The 18,779-nt window shown below is 47.1% G+C and overlaps 1 protein-coding gene across 1 annotated transcript; it reads right to left on the reverse strand.

Moving 5' to 3' along the window:
* Nucleotides 1–4,814: 4,814 nt before the first annotated feature.
* Nucleotides 4,815–13,997, reverse strand: KRT84 (keratin 84). The gene is made up of 9 exons (XM_077110770.1): nt 13,363–13,997; nt 11,580–11,788; nt 10,924–10,984; nt 10,305–10,400; nt 8,966–9,130; nt 8,690–8,815; nt 7,978–8,198; nt 7,478–7,509; nt 4,815–6,000 (listed from the first exon to the last, which is right to left on the reverse strand). Exons 1-9 carry the CDS (start codon nt 13,909–13,911, stop codon nt 5,636–5,638), a joined length of 1,824 nt encoding a protein of 607 aa, XP_076966885.1. The 5' UTR covers nt 13,912–13,997; the 3' UTR covers nt 4,815–5,635.
* Between the last annotated feature and the right edge of the window lie 4,782 nt (nt 13,998–18,779).

Raw genomic sequence — 18,779 nt, forward strand, 5'->3', positions numbered from 1 at the left:
TCACTCTGGCCAAGCCAGTGCCTGGGAAATGGCGACTTTGTTTCCCTGGTGAGTGTTTAGAATCTCCACTTCTTTAAATCTGGGCTCAGCCCTTCTCTGATTCAATCCTTCTACAGATATTTATACTGAAACCTCCTGGTACAGCCGTAATCCCTGAAGATCTAATGATGAAGCAAAGGCCCCTGCTCTCTTGGATCTTATATTCTATTGGGAAAGGTCAGACAGTGGACAAGAAAACTCACGAACCAATGAGATCATTTTGGAGCCTGGTTGCCTCGATTGTGCTGCTTTCTGACTCTCTGAGGCAGTTCCTGGCTGCAACCGGCCCCTCCAATCATCTAGAGTCCATTGAGCACCTACTATGTGCCAGACATGATTCTCCATACTCAGGATATAACCATGAACATAAGATGCAACCCCCCTGCTTGTATAGAACCTGAATCCTAGTGGGGGTAGGCAAGCAGTAAACTAAATATAATATATAGTAGAGAAAAATAAAGCATGGGGCGGGACCTGGGGTGTCAGTTTTACTTAGGAAGACCTCCTGGAGGAAAGTTCATCTGAGCAAAGGCATGAGAGAAGTGAGGAATCATACTATATTTGGAAGAAACATTCTAGGCAGATGGAAGAGAGACGGTGCAGGTCTTGGGGTGGGGGCAGGCTTGGTATATTCTAGGGGTAGCTGGAGCGCAGTGAGGGCGGGGAGAGTTCTAGAAGGTCAGCTCAGGGAAATAATAGGAGGATGGATTGTGTAGGGCCCAGTAGACCATTTTACCCCCCACCCCCCTTTTAAAACTCAGTGTGACATGGGAGCTATTGGAAAAATTTAATCACAGGAGCCATGTGATCAATTTAGCCTATAAAAAATTCACTTTTGTGATTTACATACAGTGTAACTTACTATTTTGAGTGGACATCTCTATGAGTATGGACTGGCACATACAGATAACAGAATATTTCCATCATCCCCCCAAATTCCCTCTGTAGCCCCTTTGTAGACAACACCCTCCTCCTCTGTCCCTAGGACTGGACAATCACTGGTCTATTTCTGTTCCTATAATTTTGCCTTTTCTAGAACATATTATTAACAGAATCATACAATATATAGGCTTTTAAGCCTGACTTATTTTCATGTGGCACAACACATTTGAGATTCTTCCATGTTGTTGTGTGTTTATCAGGGGTTTGGTTTTTTTAATTGCTGAGTAGTATTCCATTATATGAATGTATCACAGTTGATCTATTCATCCACTGTTAGAACATCTGTGTGGCTTTCAATTTCTGGCAATTATGAACAGAGTCATTGTAAGCATTTAAATACAGGTTTTTTATGTGTGAGCATAAGTTTTCATTCCTCTTGGGTAAGTACCCAGGAATGGGCTTGCTGAGTCATACTTAAGTATATAGTTAGCTTTACAGGAAACTGACAAGCTATTTTCCAAAGCGGTTGTACCATTTGCATTCCCAGCATAATATAAGAGTTCTGGTTTTCTGCATCCTCAGCAGCACTTGGAATCGTCGATACTTTTTTTGGCTATTCTAATAGATGTGCAGTGGTATCTCACTGTGATTTTAACTTGCATTTCCCTAAAGAATAATGAGATTTAATTCTTCTTATTGATTAATGAGCAATCTGTATACCACCTTTTTTTGTGGAGTATCTATTAAATGCTTCGCCCATTTTTAAAAATTGGGTTATTTGCTTTTTTATGTTTTAGTTTTGAGTGTTCTCTAAACATTCTGGATACAAATCCCTTGTTACATTTGAGATTTGCTAAAAATTTCTCCAGTCTGTGGCTTATTTCTTCATTTTCTTAATAGTGTCTTTCATACAGCATGAGTTTTAAATTTTGATGAAGTTCTTTTAATATATTTTAAAAAGAGAATTGTGCTTTTGGTGTTGTATTGACGAAGTATTTGCCCAAGCCAAGAGTCACAGATTTTCTCCTGCATTTTACTATAGAAATTTTATGTTTTAATTTGTCTATAAGGTATTTTGAGTTAATTTCTGTATAGGTACAAGGCATAAGTTGAGATCCACTTTTTTAAAAATGTGGCTGTCCAATTATCTAGCACATTTGTTGAAAAGATTATCCTTTCTTCATTGAATTGCCTTTGCACCTTTATGAAAAAATCAATTAATCATATATTGGTGGGTCTATTTCTAGACCCTACTCTTTTTTATTATTGTTTTTCTGCTGATACCATATTATCTTGATTACTGTAGCTTGATAATAAGTTTTCAAATCAGATAGCGTGAGTCCTCCAACTTTTTCCTTCTATTGCAAAATTGTTTTTGCTGTTCTAGCTTTTTGTCTTTCTATAAACATTTTAATATCCGCTTTTTGATATCTATAAAGAATCACATTGGGATTTTGATTGGGATCGTGTTAAGTGTATAAAACACTTTGGGGAGACTGGACAGTTTAACAATATTGAGTTTTCCAATTCATGAACATAAAATAGCTCTCCATTTTCTTGTCTACTATGACTTCTTTCATTGTTTTGTAGTTTTCAGTAGACAGCTCCTTCACATACTTTTAAGAGGTTTGTACATAAGTATTTCTTCTTTGGGGTGCTATTGTAAATGGTACTTAAAAATTTTAAATTATTTCCAATAGTTCATTGCTATTATATAGACACATAAATTATTTTTGTATATTGTGCTTGCATCCTGCAACCTTGCCAAACTCATTGCTATTATATAGACACATAAATTATTTTTGTATATTGTGCTTGCATCCTGCAACCTTGCCAAACTCACTCATTAGTTTTAGGAGGCATTTTTGTTATTACTTTGATTGTTTGTTTGTTTTATATTCCTTGGGAGTTTCTATGTAAAAAATTGTCTTCTGCAAATAGAAACATTTATTTCTTCTTTTCCAAACTATATGGACTTTCTTCCTTCCCTCCTTTGTTCGTTCATTCCTTCCTCTGCCTTAGCGAGATGGGTAGCATATGCAATATTGAAAAAGAGTAGTGTGAGCAAACACCCTTATCTTGTTCTCGCTTTTAAGTAGAACATGTTCAACCATTCACCATTTAAGTACATGGTTAGCTGTGGATTTATTGGTATATGTCTTTTACCAGGTTAAAGAAATTCTCTTCTTTTCTGAGGTTGCAGAGAGCTGGTTTCTAAAAAATCAGGAATGGATGTTGAATTTCATCAAATACTAGCTGCTGCAGGAGCCTGGTACTGTAGAAGCTGTCTATGCTGCAGGAATGTGGCACTAGAGAAACTGCACAGGAGCCTGTGGGAGAGCACAATGGAAGGAGAGGCCTTTATTCTTGCAACAGCTCTCCAATGCCTATTGCAATATCTACTGATAAAACTGAACATCCTGCCAGCGGCAGAGAAAAAATATTTCAAGGAAACAGCTCCATTGTCACAGAGCAGGTAACGACCAGTGAATATGGAACTGAGGCAATAAATTGATGTTGGCACGGGATGGATGTAAGTTTGGCTGAAGGGAAGCACCGAGTCCAGATGGGTGAGGGCTGGATGCCTGCGGGGTGGCTGTGACCTTGTACATGGGTGATGAGAGGGAAGTCAGGAACCCCTCGCAGCAGGAGGTCAGGTGGGCTGGTGAGTACAGAGTCAGGCAGATCTTAGCCTGTGAGCAGAGTAACCTGCAGATCCTTAGGGTACTGGGTGAGGTCTGGGCAAGGCAGAATATAAAATATTGAAAAATATACTTCCTATTCTCTAAAAAGGACTGTCTTGAGGTGAGGCAAAACAATTCCAGTTATGAGCCGTGTGCCGTAATGGAGCTATGACCAGTGTGCTGGTCATGGTGCCACCTAGGTCGACTCTGCTCCTATCTTGTGCTATTTCTTGCCGCTCTGGACTGTGGTCAAATTCAACTCCAGGAAGGCTCCCAAACTCGTCGTGCTCTGTTCAACCTCGTGGTTTTGCACATGCTCTTGCTTCTGCCTAGGACACCTTCCCTTCTCGGAACGGCCAACTCATCGTCCTTCACATCTCAGTTTGGACCTCACATCCCCTGGGAAGCTTTCAATGTGGTCAAAATCTGGATTGGACCTCTCCTCTATCTATTGTAGCATCGATTCTACTGTTAACACAGCATTCAACGTATTGAATCATAATTACTTTTTTTTACCTGTCCACCTATCAGAGTGGACTGTAAACTCTTTGAGGACAAAGACCAAATCTTGTTCACTATTATTTTTCCAGCAGCATGGCTGGCATTGTTGTAGGTACTTTATCAAATGTTTGTGGAGTGAATGAGAAAGGGGTGAAAGACTGGAAGTGGAGTGCGTGGAGGGGATGGCAAGAGTTGGAAACGTATGAGCAGATCTTACAGGGTCTCTGTGGTTGGGCTATTTCTTGAGACAATGGGGAGCTACTGAGGGCTATAAGCAGAGGAGAGCTATGATCTGTTTTCTATGTGAGAAAGCTCTCTCTAGCTTTGTCATGGTGAATGAATCGGATGGGGACAAGAGTGGGGATAGTAAGACCAGCAGGTCCTTGCAATGGTTCCAGAGAAAGTGGAGGAGATGGGACCTGGAGAACAGGTGGAAGTGTTTGCTTTGGTCAGGAGGAAGGCATTTCTGAGGTGTAGGATGATGCCTGGAGAGAAGTGGACTGATTGGCACTTTTTTTTCAGAGACTTTGCTACATGTCTCCTGCCCCTTGTTGAATCGTTAACTCCTGCAGGGAGGGGCCTGAGTCCTCCATCCTCAGTGTCTCTCTTGTGCCTAGGACACCAGTCTCTGCCCTTGGCAGGTCCTGAGTAGGGTAGGGTGGCTGACTGGCAGAGTCCAGGAAGATACAGAAGGAGAGGCCAGAGTCCTTGTGAAATTAGCTCGACAAGTTTATTGAAAACCCAGGAACACAAAGAACAGTACAAATAGGCACCCCGGTCCCACCCCCAGCCCTCCCCGGAGCTTGCAGACACAAACCCTCCTGCAACAGACAGGGCTGGGCCTCACGCCACCAATGGGGGCAGGGATCCATGGAGTTGAGCAGAACCCATCTCTCCACCTGCACCCACCCACCTCCCGGACTCAGAGGCCCGAGTAAAACCACCAACCCAGGAAAAGAAATATCCAGGACATATGCCACTGGGAGAACTGGGAGAACCATCTCAAGGGATCCCTTGAGCCACCAGGGACTTTGGGCCCTTTGGGTCAGGAAAAGAAGGAAAGAACCTTCTCCTGCCAGGGAAAGGGAAGGGGAAAGATGCAAAGAACTACAGGCTCAAGACACTTGCAGTATGGACAGTTAACTAGAGTCTCCAAACTGACCAAAAGCCATGATGATGTAGTGTCACATTCTTTACGGCCTTGAACCCTTCCTTTCTCCCCAGATGGACTGATTTTTTTTGAATCTGTTTGGCCGGATGGTGAGGAGTGATCCAAGGGAAGGAAATTGGGTGATTCCCAATTCACCTGATTCGGGTAAAGCCAGCCTGGCTGGAGGCTGCGGATGGGGCATCTGCATGGAGAAACACTGGGCCCAGCAGAGTAACCCCTGGGGAGAACTGAGTGTGGGATTCCTGGCAGGAGGGGTGTCTGGGAGCCCCTCAGGAACCGAGTCCAAGCGCCCCGAGGGATAGGAGCAGGAGACGGTGAGATGGTTCTGTTTTCAGCAGTGGCTGTCAGTGCTCAGCTCTCAGTACTTGGTCTGGCGGGAGGTGGCGGTGGTGACGAAGCGGACGCTGGAGCTGCGGCCGCTGCGGCCGCCGCTGCAGCTGCTGAAGTTCCCCTGGCTGGGGAGGGGGCAGGGGACGCTGGGGACACAGGTCTCGCCCATGAGCACGGAGCCCCCTCTGGCGCCGGAGCTCAGCAGTTCCCCGCCGGCCAAGGCGATCCGGGCCCCGCCCAGGCTCGAGGCACAGGCGCCGCCGGACGTCACGATCCCGCCGGTGGAGCGGCTGCTGCTGCTGCTGCTGGAGAAGACCACCCCGCCGCGGGCGAGGCCGCCGCACGGGAAGGGGTCGGGCCCGCACACCACACCGCCCCGGGAGCTGCTCACCGCTGCGGAAGGAAGAAACCGTCAGGGAGGCTTCACGTTGGGGGCCCCGGAACCCAGCCCTCCTGGCTCTCAGACGCTGGGGCTGCACCTCGGGGGTCCGGCGCCTGGGAGGCCCGGTTTGGGGCAGAGGGGGTGGGGGGATAGGGCTTTTGGCATCATGGGAAGTGGCCCCGGGTAGAAGTTGTTCCTGTTATCTATACCCTTCCCCTGTTTTGTCTGGGTGACTCAGCAGGCTGTGATTATCCTCAGGTCGGACGTCCAGATTAAATGGAAGAATTCAGCCATTCCCCTAGATATTTGCATATATCCCTAAACTGATGGTCACTTAGATATAGCCACAGTGGGGTTGAGTTGTGTGAGGCAGGAAGGGAGCCAAGTTACCCAGGAGGCTGCAGCAGTTGCCTCCATAAAGCCCAGGGGTTTCTCTTCCAATTATATTACACCCCCTCGGTGATCCTCAGGTTCCCACCCAGACTAGCATAGAAGGAACCCTGCCAGCTCCAGCCAGCGCTGCCCACCCACCCTGAGGCAGCGCCTCCGCTTCAGGAGCTCTCTGGTCTCCACCGGGCACTCCTCCGTGCCCCAGCACCCTAACCCCACTACCCTTACTTCAAGCAGCCCCCATCGGTGGGGGTGGGGAGTGGGGGCTGCACAACCTCTCCTTTTACTGAAATCCTTCCTGCCTTCCATGGCCTCACTCAAGCTTGACTTTCTGCAGAAAGCCATTCCCTGCCGCCTCCCTCTCTGTGAGGCACTCTCCTCTGTCTGACCCACCTGGTTTAGCAATCAAGTACCTCCACCTGCACGTGTATTTTTGTGCTTCTGGAGTCAGAAACCAAACGTGGGTGTGCATTCTGGCTGTGCTAATGACTGGCTTTGGGACTTCAGGTGAATCACATTTTTTCTCTGAGTGAGAAAAATAGGATGCCAACGCCTGTACCTCCCTCCAGGTATCCTTTGAGGAACGGGCTGATGGTGGGTAGCACTCATCTTCTCAAGAAGACTATAGTTCCAGGGATCAGGGCCTGGGTCTTGCTGTCCTCCGTGCCTCTACCTTACCCTGCAGTGCCCAGCACAGTGCCCTGCATGCTTTGGACATCACGAGTGCAGCAGGCGGGCATCCATTTTGCTGTGTCCCCTTCTCTGCCATCACACTACCCAGCACCAGTTCTTTCATCCCTTCCCCAGCCTTTGCCCTTGAAGGATAAGTCCATCAAAACAAGAAAAGCTGACTTTCTTCTGGAACTTTCTCCCACCTTGTAGTTGCTGCAAACCTTTGCAACTGCTGCCCTTTGGGGAAGGTAGGCTCTGGGGAGGCCTCAGGCCATGGCCAAGGATGGTCCCTGCTCCCCCAGCTGTCAGCCCAGCCAGCCAGCCTCCTGGCTGGTTGCTGACCCCAGTGTGGGCTCCAGTTTAAAGGCAATTCGGAGGGCCCCAGGAGAAGAATTTATGAACAGGGAAAAGACTTCAGTTTCTTACATATATTCACTGGTCCAACACCTTCACAGATCCTGGAGAGACAAAGAAACAAGTCGGTTTACAAGCACTGTTATTCCCTAAAATCTTACTTGCTATAGAAAGACCTTCCTTGGCTAAGCAATCAAGTGAACCAGTGGTTTTCACCCCTGCTGGTGCAGGGACATCCAAGAGGTGTGAAAAACTGTTGGATCAAAATATTTGAGGAAATGTATTCTTTTTTTTTTTTTTGTCTTTTCATAAACACATTGACCAATGAAGCAGAATTGCCTGTGATTCTGGCGCAGCCTGTCTATGCCCTTGCATTTTGGAGCCACAGATCTAGAGCCTTCCTCTAATCCCTTGCTAAGGACAACTCCCAACTAATGCTTGTAGAAAAGGTATTGTTACCTCTAGAGATTGCGCATTTCAGAAATTATTTAATTCTTCACCTGGTTGTCCCCCGCCCCCTACCCCTTGGTTTATCTTTCTGGATGTCCCTTCTGCCACACTGAGAGCCCCACCTGCTCTCCTCGCCCTCCAGCAGGCGCCTGTAGGTGGCGATCTCGATGTCCAGGGCCAGCTTCACGTTCATCAGCTCCTGGTACTCGCGCAGCTGCCGCGCCATGTCCTGCTTGGCCTGGTTCAGGGCGGCCTCCAGCTCCGCCAGCTTGCACTTGGCGTCGTTGAGAGCCGCCTCGCCCTGCTGCTCCGCCTCGGCCACCGCGGCCTCCAGCTTGGCACGCTGCGAGAAAGGCCGATTGCACATGCGCTTTGGCAAGGGCCAAGGAAAGTGGGGCTTGGGAGGTTTGAAATTCTGTCCCCTGTTAGTGGGAACTCAGCTTGGTGCCAAGCCAAGGAGGGAGCTTTCATAGGGACTGGCGCCCCTGTGTTTGATGGCATTAGGGGGCAGGGCATGGCTTTTCTTCAGTTTCTATCTCCACTGGTTTTGCCCTTCCCAATTCCTGCTGCCCCAAGATCCTTGGGTTCAGGGAATGAATCTTTTCTTTCTGTTTCACCTTCCCCCTCTAAGTCTGGCACAGACTTATCATTCCATATGAGAAGCTCCTTCTCCCTTTTACATTTTCTTCCTCCAGGAAGCCTTTCTGGAAGAATCTCCCCATCCCTTTGTTTGTGAGTCTTGGTGGTCTCCACCACTTCATCAGACTCAGGGGTCCCCAAAGTTTGGGACCCTGTCTCCCCTCCCTCTTGTCCTCCCTCATTTCCTTTGCCCACCTGAGCCTTGGTGTGCTCGATCTCCGCCTTTAGCCTCTGGATGAGACGGGTCAGCTCATTGATTTCGTCCCGTGTGCTGCGCAGGTTGTCACAATGCTGGCCGGCCGTCACCCGCATCTCCTCGTACTGGGGGACCGGGTTGGGGGGGAGAACATGCCATGGGTTCAAGGTCAGGTCACTGAGTTGGGGGGCTCAGATCTCCTCTGGGCCCACTCCCTTGCGTGAATGTTAGCCCCAGAGCTGCCTACACCCCTTCCCGAACCTCCCCCTGCCCACCTTGGTCTGGTACCAGGCCTCAGCATCAGCCCGGCTGCGTCTGGCGATCTCCTCGTACTCGGCCTTGATCTCAGCAATGATCCCGTCGAGGTTCAGGTCCCGACTGTTGTCCATCTTCACAATGACCGAGGTTTCTGAGATGTGTGACTGCAGCAACTGGATTTCCTGTGTTGGAGGATCAGCAAGGCAGATGGGCTGAGGACTCCTCTCAGGTGCCTGAGCTCTGATATAAGGGCTCCAGGACGTGGTGTCAGGAGCAGGGAGCATTGCAGCCTGCTCTCGCTCCTCGGTTCGGGACAGAGCAGTGGAGCAGATCACCATTTGAGTTTGACTTGAGAAGCCTTGTGCATTTTGGAGATGTCCCTTTAACATCCTAACTTGTTTCGGTGACTGTTCCAACCATGGCGTCCTGGGGACTTTGTGGTGGGAATTGGGAGCCATGCTAGGGCTTAAGCTTGTCTTTGGTTTATTTGCAAAGGGGCAGTGCTGGTCATGGATCATTGAAAGCTGTTCTGCTTACCCCTCCTCAATGCTCAGCCAGGCTTTTGAACCCAAACACTTCACTACCATCTAAATTTTAGAACTTGGTGGTCTAGGAATTCATATATCCCAAGTCCTTGACAGAACCAAGGTGCTGGGACTGGCCTGCAAGGTAAGGGCTGAAGAAAGCTCATTCCACTCACTACCAGAAATTTAGCTCTGGCTGAGTCTATAGCAGCCCAATAGACTACTTACAAAGCAAAAGATAGCAAGTTGGTTTAGCTAATTAGATCAAACTCATCTTTTCCTTATATCCCCTGGCAAATCAGTTTTCCAGAGTCTTCTGATTGGTAAATGGAAAATGATATTTCTAGACCCCAGTTTTTGGAAGGACTAATAAGGAGTTTGATTATACAGATCCAAGCAGTCTATTCAAAGGCCTGAGTCAGGGTTCTGAGAATTCCACTTACCTTACCTTCTCCACCTGTGGATACATTGGCAGATAGAGCAGATAGAAATGAGTGGGAGGGGGCGGGCCGCGGTGGCTCAGCGGGCAAAGTGCTTGCCTGCCATGCCGGAGGACCTCGGTTCGATTCCCGGCCCCAGCCCATGTAAAAAACAAACAAACAAACAAACAAAATACAAGAAAATGTTTAAAGATGTTTCCTTTCCTTCCTTCTCTCTGTCTTTCCTTCCCTTCCTCCCTCTCTCTAAAAAAAAGAAAAAAAAAGAAATGAGTGGGAGGAAGGACGTCGGATACCAAATGTTTGAAATAGGTTATCCAAGACTAAGCCCTGTGGGAATCCAGGCCAAGTAATGAGCCCCTTTCTTGGGTGACTGAGAGCAGGTGAGCCCTTACCTCCATGTACAGGACTTTGAGGAACTCAATCTCTTGAATTAGGGCATCCAGATTAGCTTCTAGATCAGACTTATTTAAGAACGCCGTATCCACATCCTGCATAAAGGAGAGAAAGACAAAATACTCATTGCTTGTGTGTCTGTTTCACCTTCCCACCTTGAAAGGGTCAGGAGATGGGTGTGCAGATCAGGCCAGTTCCCACAGGGCCAGGCCAGGGCTTTGGGGATGAGTTGTGAAGTCATGGAATGGAAATGTTTCATGACTTTTTTGCTCTTCTCCCCACTAGAATGTGAAACTCCCCCATTGGCTGCTGGACATTTTCTCTAAATATGGTCTCAGTCCTGATGCTTATTTAGAGGCAAAGAGAAATATGGATAATTCAAGATACTTAAAAGGTCATCTCTTTGGACCTTTGCTGCCACAAAGACCTGATCTTAAACAATTGAGGCCAAATTTGAAATTTGAAGGGTACATGTTTTGATCTTAAGGGTCATACTGTGTTTGTGTGAGTAGACCCAGACTCCATTTGGATGCCTGGGAATTTTGCTGGTAGGGAGGGTCTTAAGAGCATTTGTGTGCTGGGAGAAGAAGTTTGCCTGGATCTGTTGCTCTGTCTTACCTTCTTCAGAGCCACAAACTCATTCTCAGCATTGGCCCGGAGTACAACCTCTTCTTCATATCTAGAATGATAAGCATTAAGAGGGTAAGTTCTCAGTCTGAACTGAGAGTCAGTGATCCCAGTGATCCACTTCAGATTGCTCCAGGCAGAAGCAGAGTTCCTTGTTGTCACCCACATGCTGCCATCCTCTCTTTCCCACCTTTAGAAACTTGTATGAGCCAGCGACCCTCAGTTCTTTTATTTTCTCAAATTGGGATTTTGGGTGTGGACATTTGGACCATTGCTATGTTCTTCAGTTAGACAAGAATTAGCATCCTGTACTTGACCATAGAGGGAGGAAGATACCAATTCAATGCTGAACCTGGTCACCGTTTTCAAAACCAGAGGACACCTGTTTCTGGAACCAACTTATCCATTACCATAGGCAGGACTATGGACAAATCATTCCCAATTCTGAGTTTCCTCATCCCTCAAGAGCTGTAGAAGAAGAGCCTCCCCCTTCCACCATACATTTCACTGACCCCAGCCCTGTCCGCAGTCTGGTATTATAACCATTTTCCAGCCCTGATCCTTCCAGCTGCTCTCATCTGAGCTTAGTGGCTGCTTTGGGACCAGCCACTCCCACCCTTGGTCTGTGCAGCCCAAATGTCACACACTTCTTCTTGAAGCCCTCCAGGACATCCTGCATGTGGTTTCTCTCGGCCTCGAGCCGGACCCGGTCACTGCTTGCTGTCTCCAGCTGCCTCTGCAGGGTGGTGATGTAGTTCTCAAAGAGGGGTTCCAGATTGCTCCTGGTGCATTTCTGCTCTTGGAGGAAGCTCCACTTGGTCTCTAGGAGCTTATTCTGCTGCTCGAGGAACCGCACCTAAATTCAAAGAGGTAAAAGAGATGGCAATTGAAGTGGTAGATGGGGTCACCATGTCAACCGGTTCTTCAGATGGCTATAGATGACAACCACAGGTTGGCCTCATTCTCTCCACTGCTGACTTTCACCCCTCATCTAACTCAATAGAAGCTAGAAGAGCACGTCTGTGATCCCCTCCTCAATGCTCAAGCAGACTTTTGAACCCAAACACTTCACTACTATCTAAAAAAGGCACAAGTTAATCTGTTAAGAAGTTAGAAAGATGGATTCTTCTTAAGCTGATGCATTGCCTATATTTAAAAAAAATGTCAGCCAACCCTAGCAGAGAATGAGGAGCAGAGGGAAATTCATTTGGGGTGGGAAGGGGCTTCAGAGATTGTAAGTCATACCCATCATTTCAGATATTACATTGTCTAGAGAGCTGGAAGAGAACATAAAGATCATTTGCACCACCTCCCCATCCCCCAATTTTGCAGATGAGGAATGAATGCTCATAAAGGTTAATTTCTGATCTCAGACACGATCAGAGGATCCCAACCTCAGTTAGACATGGCTTCTGGGGTGCCGATTCTTTTGGATTATCCACATCACTCTTCCTCTACATTGGTTTGGAGATCAGCAGCTGCCAATAGCCATTCCCTTCAGTGTCCCCCAGTTGAGGCAACTCTGGCTGAATCTTGTCACCCCAAGTAGGTGAGGCTGTGGCTACTCCCCTTTGTGGACTCCAAAATGAATGTAATTTAGGCCTGAAAAGGCTTTTTTTTTTGCTTGGTTCTAAATGATATGATTTGCCTCACTACATATTCCTGGTGAACAAGCTCATTATATGAGTTTCACAGCTTGGAGCAGTTTAAACTCAGGCTGTGTCTGCAATACTGCAAGCTGACAATCAGAAGCAATAATCTGGTTGTAAAGACCACTTATATGTGGTCTTTGACGCATAGATCATGCCCTTTACCTTGAAACACTTTTTCTCTTGATTTCTAGGACACCTGACTCTCCCAATTTCCTTCTCACATATTTTTTGTTTTAAAAAATCCACATTATTGAATGAATTATTTGATTTGTATGTAGAATTACTCTACTCGATTCTCCACTTTCCTAAACTTGTACAAATGAGGTCACCAGCCTCAGAAACAGAAGCTCTCAAAAAAAAAAAAAAAAAAAAACCAAAACAAAACCATGAGATCCCAAAGGACAAAATCTTTTAAACATATACCAGTCAATACATAGCTAAGGTTCTAACATTTCTAGTTTGTTTGGGAGATATTTCTAAGTCCAGATGGTAGGTCTTAGTTTCCCCAAATGTCCTCATATTTGGTTAGATGGTCCACTTTACTCCAGAAGATGCAGCCCCTGCCTTAACCTATTCTACCATGTGGTATTTCCTCAAGCTTGTCCATACTCTGCAACAGAGTGACCCAGAAATCATACCACAATGTCTTTGACACCTGAAGGTTATGGGGCTGAGGTTGATGCCCCAGGACTAAGCCAGTTCTTCTTAAGGAAGAGAGGACCACAATGCATCTGAGCTCTCATCATCCCAAACCCAGAGACTCAGCTATCATAGGTACCTTGTCAATGAAGGAGGCAAATTTGTTGTTGAGGGTCTTGATTTGTTCCTTCTCATCCCTCTTCACTCTCTGGGCATTGGGGTCAATCTCCAGGTTGAGAGGGGTCAGCAGGCTCTGGTTAACAGTCACAGTTGTGATGGATGGGGCTGCTGGGCCTCCAATTCCTCCGACTCTGTAGCCAAAGCCAGGGCCACCGAAGCCATAGCCAAGGCCGCTGCCGGCTCCAAACCCCAGGCCAACACCACTGCCAGCCCCATACCCTAGACCAATGGCACTTCCATCACGAAAGCCAAAGGCTGCCCCGCTGCCAGCACCGAAGCCAACTCCACAGGGGATGGGACGAGGTCCTACAGCTGCTATCCGAGGTGAGCACGATCCGAAGGTGACGCTCCGACTTCCAAAGCCACCAGCGCCACGGAACCCAAACCCACTCCTGCAGGAGACAGAGCTGGCCCGGAAGCGGTTCAGGTTCTGGGGTGTCACTGCTGAGCAAGAGCTGAAGCCACCAACCCGGCGACCAGAGCTGACTCGGTAGGAGCGGCAAGACATGATGGCTTCCTGTGTGGGAGCAGAGGAACAACTGTCGAATGGGGCAGACTGGAACTAGGAGTCCCTTTGAGGCTGGTGGATCCCTCTTGCCCCTTTTATGTGTGTGGGGATCTGAGGATTGGCCCCATAAAAATGAAAAATGCCATTTGGAGGCATTTATGAGCTTGGGTACTTAGCAGAAACTCTTCATGCCTATAACCTCCTTAACAATGAGCAAACCTCAGACACACCTATTCTCATCAGGAACAGGGCTATAAACATTAAAAACACATAAACACATAGATCTTATAGTCCTATTTTCCCCCCACAAGTCTACCACAATTGCCATTATGGGGACATTAGTTTGCTTTGCTCATAAATCCAAAATTTTCACTGCAAATGTGGCTAACCACTGGAAAGTTAGGATAGTAATAGTTCCAGCAAGAGGATTGCAAGGAACACATCGACACAAACACAGTTCCTGAAAGAGAAGGAATTAGGGGCAAAAGAGAAATAGGGTCTGCACAGCTCGATGTAAGAATATGGAAAGAATGCAGTTTATGGCGTCTCTGTAGATGAACTAAATGGTGAGAAAAACTTCGTGGTGTTTCTTCTATCCTCCATGACCTGGTTTGGCTGTTTATGTGAGAGTTGAATCTTCAGTAAAATTCATTTATTTAAGATGCTCAAAGAATATTCACTCTTTCATTCATTCATTCAACAATTATTGAGTGCCGACTTTGTACCAGGCAGTGTGCTTGGTGCTGAGGATACAGAGATGAGAACGTCAGACTCTAACCTCGTTGTGTGAAGGAAGATTTATTTTGAGGACTTCCACCAGTCAACATTTTCATAGCATAATTGAGGCCAAATTATGCAGACAATTTGACCATGTAACAGTGTGGAAAGTTAACTACATGATTTGAACCCCTCAATAAACTGTGGGGCTAATTTATGGTTCTGTCCATGCAGTTCCCTTGAATTATCTTTGGTTGGGATGGAGAGACACAGAGCACCACGCTTCTGGATAGAAAAGTTCTAAGCAACTGTATGTTGTTATCATGTAGGCTCGTGTTTCTCCTTTTATTCTAGCATAGGACATGGTTCATCCTTGCCTGTCTGAGCCTGGGGGACTTGTGTTGGACCCGATGCTGGAGATTCTTTGCGATGTTTGGGATTCTATTTGGAAGGGGATATGTGATTTTTTTTTTGGCATGGGCAGGCACCAGGAATTGAACCCGGGTCTCTGGCATGGCAGGCAAGAACTCTGCCTGCTGAGCCACCGTGGCCTGCCCTGATATGTGCTTTTGATAGGAACTGTCTAGGTCAGTTCTGCATGATTTTCCAAAAACCCAGCTATCAGGTATATGTCTAAGAGTGAAAAGAAGCAGAAAAATAATATAAGAGACTATTTCTTGTCAAGGTCACCAGAATTCAGTGGCTTGTTCTCAACCCTCATTTACATACCCACCTTCACTGACTGATATGTGGTCTTTGGCGCATTGATCACACCCTTTACCTTGAAACACTTTTTCTCTTGTTTTCCAGGACACCCGACTCTCCCAATTTTCTTCTCACATTACTGGCTTCTACTTGTCAATCTTCTTGGCCAGTTCCTCCTCCAGACACTGAAGTGCCCCTTGGCTTAGTCCTTGTAGCTCTTCTCATCTTTATCTACATCCGTTCTCTTGGTGATGACACAGCCTCATGACTTCAAAAATCCATCTAGCTACTGATGACCGCCAAAGCGCACCTCTATCCAGGTCCTCTCCTCTGCACTCCACACATATATGTTACTCAATGTCTCTTTTCGGATACTGAGCTTTGTATGTCCCCAACTGTCCTGATTGTTCCTCCTAAATACGTCCCTCTTGACAGCCTTACTATCCCTGCAGTAGCTCAGGCAAAAAATCTTGGTGTCATTCTTATCCTCTATTTTTTTTTTTTGCCCACATTCAATCCATTGGCAAATCCCACCTTCCAACTATATCTAGCTACTCTCCACGCTTACTTCTACCATGTCGGCCCATGCTCATTGCTTCTCAAAGGGTCTATTGAAGTGTCCCCCCAGCTAGTTTCCCTGCTTCCCACTTCGCTCCTTTGGTCTTTTCTTAACACCATGCTCAGAGTGATCCTTTAAAAACATATTAGATCATGTCATTTCTATGCTCAGTGCCCTCCAGTGCACTCAGAGTGAATGGCGTACCCTGCACAGCTAGCTGTCCCCGCACTATTTCGCTGCCTTCACTGACCTCATTTCCTCCACCTGTCTTGCTGCTCATTCTGGCCTCCTGGTTATCCATCAAACAGACAGGAAAACCCTCCTGCCTCAGGAACTTTCCCATTTGCTGCTCCTTTGCTGGGGACTCTTTCCTTAAGTAGCACTGTGGCTGGGTCTCCAATTACCTTGTTCATAGATAAAAACCTTCTCAACTTCCTATTTAAAATTCCTTTCCCCCATGTACATCCTATGTCCCTGCCCTGCCTTCCTTCTCTCCATAACACTTATCACCTTCTTGTGTCTTGTCCTCCCTGCACAATTAGCTGGTCTACTGTCTGTCTCTCTGGACTGGGATGTCAGCTCCAGGAAGCAGGCTACCCCAAATCCCCAGTGCTTAGTACAGTGGGGGCACATGGTACAGCATGCTAGGTGACTTTGGATGAGTGAATGAATCCATGACAAAGGTTAAAAGCAGAAAGAGAAAAGGAGAAAGGAGCAGAGAGGAAAAGACAGAGAAGAGGAATTCAGGTATTTGGTTTTGCAGATATTTCAGGAAAAGGAGATTTCAGGCTCCAAAACGGACAGTAAAGCCCTTTGAGATGATGGTGCAGAAACGTAAGAGTACACAGGAGAACCAACACAGTTGTCCTCTCAACTCTGGCCTCTAAGGGTTTAAATTTGGTTCATTTAGAGGTAAAGGTAGCCCCCTCCAGGGCCTGGAGAGGGGCTCCAGGGGCGGGAAGGTGGAGCAGAGGACCTCTGTGGAAGAGAAAGGGCTAAGACAGGAGGGTGGGGCGATGGCTTAGAGAAACCCGGAGAGTGTGCTGAGCCTCTGTAGGTTGGGCACAGAAGACTCAACACAGCCTTTGGCGTCGGATGGCCTTGGGTTCCATCTCAGCTTTGCCACCTACCAGCAGTGTGACCTGGTCTGTGGTGCGCCCAGGGTAGGGCAGTGAGATGAGGAGGTGCTTGTCTGCAGAGAACTTAGAAACAGTAATAAAACCAGGTAAGAGTCAGTCTGCGTTTTGTTATCACTGTGCACTGGCCATTCTAAGTTTGTTAGTGATCAAATAGCCCCTTCTGCCCCGAGGTATGCCAATGACCTTGGGAAACTTGTTTAAAGTTTCTAAGCCTCAGTTTCCTTATCTGCAAAATGGAATTGCAGCTGCTTCACAGTGTGGATGTGAGGACTCGATATGAAAATGTTTGAGGTGTACACCGCAGGCTGCCTGGCACCTGTTACTCTTACTATTGTCAACCTCTTTCCCTTCCTTTCTTTTCCTCCTTCCCTCCCTTTCGCCTGCCTTCCTTCTCTTTTTCACTCTCTTTTCTAGACAACCCTCCCTTCTCTTTCAAGCAGTCACCCCTGTTCTCGTGCAGCCTCTGTCCCACCTGAGTGGCTGTGGCATTCATTATCCCATTACTATTCCTGGGCTGTCACCTCCCAGCTTCCTTCAACCCTAACCGGGCTGGGCGGGGTGGGGGTCACTGGGAGCAGTCAAGCAAAAACCCTGTTCTGGGATGAGCTGTCCCCATCAGCAGTTTATGGGTCTGAGACATCACTTCTTCCGAACAACAACGACGCATAATGCAACCCTCAGCCCCAGGGCTTTCAGTGGCAGGCAGGTGGGCAGAGGAGGAGGAGTTGCCCTGGCAACTCTGGGCTGGAGGTTTCGCTGCTGTGACAGTTTCTTCTGACTGTTCAGTCACCCTGGTTGCAATCCAGGAGATCTGCCGGCTGCATCCAGCCTCCTGCTCCTCTGGGCTGTTACTGTCAGATGGTTGCTGGGTCATCACGATGCTATCTGCAGAGGTGGGAAGAGGGAGGAGGGGGGCCAGGGGAGGAGAGAGATGGGGAGGGGAGGAAGGAGAGGCAGGAATGCTGACAGGTGGTAGGGGAGGGCCCTGCTGGCCTAGCAGGATCTGGGAACCCTGGGCACATTTTTGTCTGTGTGTGTGTGTGTGAAGGAGAGTGATAGGGGAGCTCAGATGCTGAGAAGGCTTCGTTAGAAGCCACCATCTTCAGGGAGGTTCTGTTTTGCCTGGGGATGAGTTTGTGCTGAAGAAAGTCACTGGCATAATTTTTTTTTCTGTTTTCATTTTATTTTTCTGTCGTCTTTTTATTTCTTTTTCTGAATTGATGCAAATGTTCTAAGAAATGATCATGATGATGAATATGCAAATATATAATAAGATTACTGATTATATATGTAGAACGGAATGATCATATGTTAAGAATGTTTGTGTTTCTTTCTTGTAATATATATTTTTTAATTTAAAAATTAATAATTAAAAAAAACACAATGAAATACTAAAAAAAAAAAAAAAAGAAAGGCACTGGCTGGTGAGGTTTTCATGCTGAGACCTGCCCCTGCTGGGAAACGGAAGCCTGGGAGTCCCCCAGCAGAGGAGACAGCCAGCAGAGGCTGAGTCTACCCTTGTCCAACCCATCTGCCTCCCTGACCTCTCAGGCTGATGGATGTTCATGGGGAAGTTAAACACCTCCCCAGGAAAAGTGAAGCATCCCCCTCTTGTTTGATCCCTCACCCCTTCCAGGTCAGTCAGAAGTCCTTTGCAGGCTAATACAAATTCCTCATATTGCTCACAGAGCTATCCCCTGTCCAGAGTGTAAACGGTTCTCCTTGTGAAGTTCAATTTACTTCAACAA

Source organism: Tamandua tetradactyla, chromosome 7 (genome assembly GCF_023851605.1).
Source record: "Tamandua tetradactyla isolate mTamTet1 chromosome 7, mTamTet1.pri, whole genome shotgun sequence".
NCBI lineage: Eukaryota > Metazoa > Chordata > Mammalia > Pilosa > Myrmecophagidae > Tamandua > Tamandua tetradactyla.